Source organism: Tupaia chinensis, unplaced genomic scaffold, assembly GCF_000334495.1.
Source record: "Tupaia chinensis unplaced genomic scaffold, TupChi_1.0 Scaffold146604_1, whole genome shotgun sequence".
Classification (NCBI taxonomy): Eukaryota; Metazoa; Chordata; class Mammalia; order Scandentia; family Tupaiidae; genus Tupaia; species Tupaia belangeri.
Genome location: NW_006206460.1, coordinates 112,933 through 118,820, shown reverse-complemented (window position 1 = coordinate 118,820; position 5,888 = coordinate 112,933). Strand labels below are relative to the sequence as shown.

The 5,888-nt window shown below is 47.9% G+C and overlaps 1 protein-coding gene across 1 annotated transcript in view; it reads right to left on the bottom strand.

Annotated features, from left to right (window-relative positions):
• LOC102475532 (cathepsin L1) overlaps positions 1-3,240 on the bottom strand; it is a gene marked incomplete in the record, with an annotated part of 6,455 nt that extends 3,215 nt beyond the window's left edge. Inside the window, 6 exon segments of the mRNA XM_027768477.1 lie at positions 1-68; positions 782-1,006; positions 1,183-1,329; positions 1,431-1,553; positions 1,857-1,993; positions 3,095-3,240. Of these exon segments, the coding sequence (XP_027624278.1) occupies positions 1-68; positions 782-1,006; positions 1,183-1,329; positions 1,431-1,553; positions 1,857-1,982 (689 nt within the window).
• Positions 3,241-5,888: the final 2,648 nt, after the last annotated feature.

Sequence of the window (5,888 nt, the reverse complement as noted above, 5' to 3'; positions counted from 1 at the left end):
GCAGGAATGTCCACAAAGCCAGTGTCATTAGCAACAGCCCATTCAGCCTTGTATTGACAGGTTCCATCCTTTAGAAAGGGAAGAGAGTTGATTACTGCCACCCATGTCCTGGGGAACATGAGTTCTAGGACTGACACACTCAGCAACGTGTAGCCTATGTTTTCCAAGTCAACACTGGTATTAATCATCTCAGGAGAGTGAAATGTTACTTGTTGGTTTGAAACTGAAAGATTTACTGATGTTTCTTCTATTCCCTTAGGTCTCCTGTCCATAAGAAATTTTTCACAATGGAGAAATTTATAAGGTATATAATATCATTTCTATATTCTCCATGGTACACATAAGCAACAATATGTTAGCCAGGTAACTAAAGAACTACACAGATACTTAATTTATAATGACACTACTGACACTTTACAGAGAAAAATTCTACCATCTAAAATGTAAATTCAGGGCTCAGTCTCACAGTGCAGTGATTAAGGGAGCCAGATGCCCCATGACCAACTGTGGTTGAATCCTGGTGCTAGAGGTTAAACCAACATGCCAAGCACATGTGCACACATGTACAACATCCCAATGAGGAGAAATGGAGAAAAAAGGATTGCAGCACGTCCATGCTCCCATTGCAGGGAGGCGGGTGCTTTCCCTCCTTCCCACTGCCCCGACTCTGGCAATAAAAACATTAAAGATTTAAAAATAAAATGCGAATTCTAAAATGTTATCTCTGAAAGCTGTCCAAAAGCACAGCTGGAATGACAAGTAGGTAAGAAGCTTGACTTACCATTCCTTTATATGGATAGGATTCCTCTGAGTCCAGCCCTCCATTGTCCTTAATGTACTGGAAGGCATTGTCCATCAGGCCGCCCTGACAGCCAAGATTGCCTTGTCTCCGAGAGCAGTCCACCAAGTTCTGCTCGCTCAGTGAGATGAGTTTGCCGGTTTTCCGGAACATCTGTCCTTCCAGAGCACCAGTCGCACTAAAAGCCCAACAAGAACCACACTGACCCTGAAAAGGAATTTAAAAGCTGTCAACTTAAAAGACAAAAGACTCAGAAAAGCCTATGTATTTGAATAGGCTCAAACATCCAGCACATCACATGTTAATCCATGGTCTGCCACTTATGTCAATTCCTCTTAGACTTTGTGCAGAAGATGCAACGTCTGACTCTGACACCGCCATACCTGATTCTTCACCGGAGTCACGAAACCTTTCTCTCTCCAATCCACAGATTTGGGGGCCTGAAGGAGCAGAGGTGCGTGAAACACTTTCCCCGACTTCTGTTTCTGGTTTCGAAAGCCATTCATCACCTGTCTGAATTCTTCATTGGTCTTCACAGAAAAGTAAATAAAAAGTTGAAAAGGCGAGAGGTTATTCCGGTAACCAACTGAGGAGAGGGAGCACAGCGTGCAGCAACCCACACCACACTCACCATGTCGCCGAAAGCATTCATGCCCATTGTGAAGCCATGTTTTCCGTTGCTATATTCATGATTGTGCATTTCAATCATTTTCATATTCTTCTCCCACACGGCTCTCCTCCACCCTTCTTCATTCTGGAAGCAAACATATAAGTGATGGTCTCTATTTCTACTTGACTCCCAGCCCATGCTCACCAATGGGTGTGCAGACAGAAAGTGGCGGAACCACGGCCACGGATGGCTTTATTCTTCTGGGAGCTATTCTCCAAGCTCAGACACAGCAGGGACGGAGGCCCAGACTGGGCTCATAATGGATGCTACTAATTATTTCTTTGGTCAGAGCTTGCCTCTAGAAGCTTCTCTCTGGCTATAAACTCCTCACAGCAAGGCCCATTCTGTCCAGTCTTTCTGGCCAGTTTCAGTTGGGACATTACCAACCTTGCCATATAGTCTCCTGTGCGTTGACTTCCAGTGGTGCCATGAGGTATCTAGATTCTGATCAGAGTTTGGAGTAGCTGAAGCTATACCCAAGCACAACGCAGCCAGGAACAATGAAGGATTCATGTTTCCAAACCCTAGGAAACAAGAAGAAAGGAAAATCTGATGAAGCCAATCTTTTCAAAAACCCAGCTCGCTGTTAAATGTTATAGTCATCATGACAGAGTAGAAACATTTAAATGAAGTACCAACGCAGGACATTGGAAAGTCGCAGAATAAGGGTGGAGAGCAGGCCAGGGGCTAAAAAAAGGGAGGGGTTTTTTAAGTCAGTCACAGAAATGAAAAACACTCTCATATGTGCTACAGGAATTGAAACAAATGTCATCATACTAGTGCGATAATAATTTAATTTAGGCTTTGATAAGGGTCTCCCTATGGGTCGGAATCTTGAGGCAACTAAGATAATAACTATACAACTAGTCTAGGTTATCTACCTGCAGTGCCAAAGTAACTTGAGTAAAACAAGTCTGTTCCCAGGCAGGGGCAACGGGATCCGCAAAACTTAGAAAGTCTCTTCCTAATGCACAGCAAATGGTAACCAGTCTTCCCGGCTCCCCTTGCAGAACAGAACCTTTCCTTCTGGAAAGCCTTCCCATCTGGGAAGGCAAACACCCAGCACTCGCTGTCTCACACGTGGGCTCCCAAGCCCCCCACCCCCGCCCCATCCCTCCAAATCAGGGACTGGGTTCCGTGGTAGCAGCGGCAGAAGCCAGTGTTCCAATGCCTGGGCCTGGACAGAGGCAGATCCCAGGATCCCGGCTCGGTACCGGGACCGCTCCTCCTAGCACCGCTCCAAGCAGGCCAGGCTGGGGGCGTACTCCCGCTCCGCCCTCCGCACACGCCCGCTGACGACAGGATGTTTACGGCAGCGCAGGGAGCCAGGGGCATCACCGCCAGGACAACTGGGGTGGAGCGGCACGGTCAGCCCCGGGGAAGGCGAGGCCGGCTGCGGTCCTTCGCCCACCGCGGCCTGAACGCTTACGGATCCGCACCACCCGGGACCCCTCGAGCGGTCTCAACTGCTCCCGGAGCTCCTGGATCGCTCTCGCTCGCTTCCCCACGCCAAAGCTGGCAGAGCTCGGGGCAGACGCTCCCGTTCCCGGGGGTCGCGACAGCCTCCTCCACCGTATCCCTACAGGGCTCCCCTTCTCCAGCACCCGAAACGCGTAGGCGTTCACCTGTGGCGGCCACAGCTGCGCAGGATCACACGCAGCCTCCCTGAGGTCGCCGAAGTCCCGAGCTCTAGCGCAACAGCGACTGACTCAGGCTTTAAGGCCCGGGTCTGCGGCCTGGCCGGCCTCGCCCCCACCACCCTCCCCAGCTGCGATTGGCTACTCCGACAGAGGGGCGGGGCTTCCCTGCGTTCCGACTCCAGGCGCGTGACGTAGACGGGTCCCCGCTTGTCCCAGGGCGGCGGCGAACTGGCCTCGGTGGATCCCGGGGGTTTTGAGCTAGGCGTCTCCCAGCTGCGCAGAGGAGGGTCGGGTGATTGCTCCACTCCCACGGTTTAATGCGCTGGAGGTGGAAGGTGAGGGGTGGGAGATGGGGGCGTCGATTTTTCAGGCCTCCCCTGCTTTCCCTTCGTTCCGAGTTTTCAGTTAAAAATCTCCCATAGGGTCGTGAGCCAGTACCTCCTGACCTGGTGGTTCCGGTTTAATCCACAGCGCAGGATACCACGTGAAAGCAGAAACTACAGGATATTGAGACCTTGCTATTCTATACAAGGGAGACACCCGACAGCAAGGAAAGAGGAAAAGCTTTGAAGTAGGGGAGAAGGGGGAGGAAACTTTAGGTATGCCCTGATTGAAAGTGGTGGTTATGGAGAAACCGGAGGAGAAATCACTAGAAATGGGGCATTTTTTGTGATCGATTTGGAGAGCCTATTTGTCCAGCAAGAGGAATAGCTAGAGCTACATGTATCATTTTATGTGATTGGTTTGGGGAATGCATTTTCTAGTGTGTCCTAGGTTGGAAGTATAGAGGCAAAAATTAGGGCATTATCTGCCCTTGAGTATTGCGTGCTCTAAGCGGGTGGCTGTCCATCTTCTGTGGGTTGGAGTTCTAGTGCATAGAGTTCGACCATGGTTTGTTTACTCAGTCTATCACAAGAAATCTAAATTATCCTAACACGTGGGTTTTAAAGTTGCCCTTGGGCCACAAGCTCCCTAAGATTACATAGAGTGGAAAAACCTGCAGCTGCCTTAAGAGCTGTGCTATGTGCAACAGCGTGATGGAGGCTGCATGGTGGGGGCTGCTCTGAAAAGTGGCATTCTCTGTTTCTTGGAATAAGATACAAATGCATGGGGAAAAAAACATAATGCCAAGTGTGCCCCAGATCTAAAATTAAACCAGGAACTGTCTAAGTGCAGGACAATTGGGGGAAAAAAAAACATTAGATAAGGGAGTAGAAGACTCTTGTTTCAACTCATGGTGTCTCTTTATACCTGTCAATACATATTGGTTAAATAATGCAGTGGTGTCCTACAGAAATGTAGTATTATTAGGCATTTTATTCCATTTCCTACTTTTCTTTTCCCACTTCTTTGCTAAATCATTTTGGTGAGTACTAATTATGAAGATGTTCACGTTATAGTTAAGCAGTCAAGCCTTATTTAGCTCTGCCCCTGATAAAATGCAGTTGGCAGAACATCCTGAGTCCTACTTAAAATGTACTACTACCTGTGGGACCAGCAGTTAGCGTAATGGCTATGTCACTAGACTCCCATGTAGTTGACTGCAGTTCGCGTCCCAGACACGGTGGCTTAAACTCACACTGGGCATGTGCGTGCCCAAGATCCCGAGAGGAGAATGGAGGAGAAGGGTTTGCGGCATGGCCATTCCCCCCTGGGGGATGATTCCTCGCTTTCCGTCTCCCTGTCTCTGTCTGTCTGACGAGCACACATACCCTATAGCAAAAACCTCCCTCCAAAAAATGTACTACCTATGAGGACCAATAGTTGGCATAATGGCTATGTTGCTGGACTCCCATGTAGTCGACCGCAGTTCAAATCCTGGACCTGGTGGCTTAAACTCACACCAGACGTGCATGTGTTCATGCCCAGGATCCCGAGAGGAGAATAGAGGAGAAGGGATTGCAGCATGGCCACCCCCCCCCGGGGGGGTGATTTCTCACTTTCTGTCTCTGTCTTTCCGGTGAGCACATGCACCCTATAGCAAAAATCTCTCAAAATAAATAAATAAATAAAGTACTCCTGCGAAAGTTTGTCTTGGTGCATCTATACAGGTTTCTTTGGGTCACATGATTCTCTACCCAGTCTCTGGAAGTTTTTATTTTGTTTCTCATAATTTCTTTTTTTAAATAACTTTTATTTATTTATTTAGAATTATTTTATATAACTTTATTTATTTACTTATTTTTTTAATTTGACCAGAGAGGGCAAAGAGTAAAAGAGCGAGAGAAAGTGGGAAAACAAACCACTAGGTCCAGGACTAGAGTTACCGTCAGCCATGTGAGAGTCCAGCACCCTTGACCACCACACCACCTGCCAGCCCCTTGTCATAAATTCTTATGTACATTTCATTGTTACACATTTGTGGAGTACAATACAGCTTTTTGAAGCATGCATACATGCATGGAAGTTTGGTTGGTTGGTTTGTCGCTACAGGGTACATGCACTCACCAGAGAGAGAGACAGAGAGCAAGAAAATGAGAAAGAAGTTCCTGGGGTTGGGGGGTGACCATGCCACAATCCCTTCTCCACCAATCTTCTCTAGGTATTTGGGTGCACACACGTTTTTTAAGCTGCCATGTCCAGGAATCCAGCTGCACAGTCTGCCATGTGGGATCCAGCTACCTTAACCACCATGCCACAGGCTGGCCATAGAAGTTTGAAACTATAGGGAAGCTGACAAATTTTGTGTGGTGATTTTCATGACATTGATGTCACTTAACACTTCTCCCCAATGTAACAATCCTCATTTGTTTAATTCACTGAACCAAAGACTGTGTTC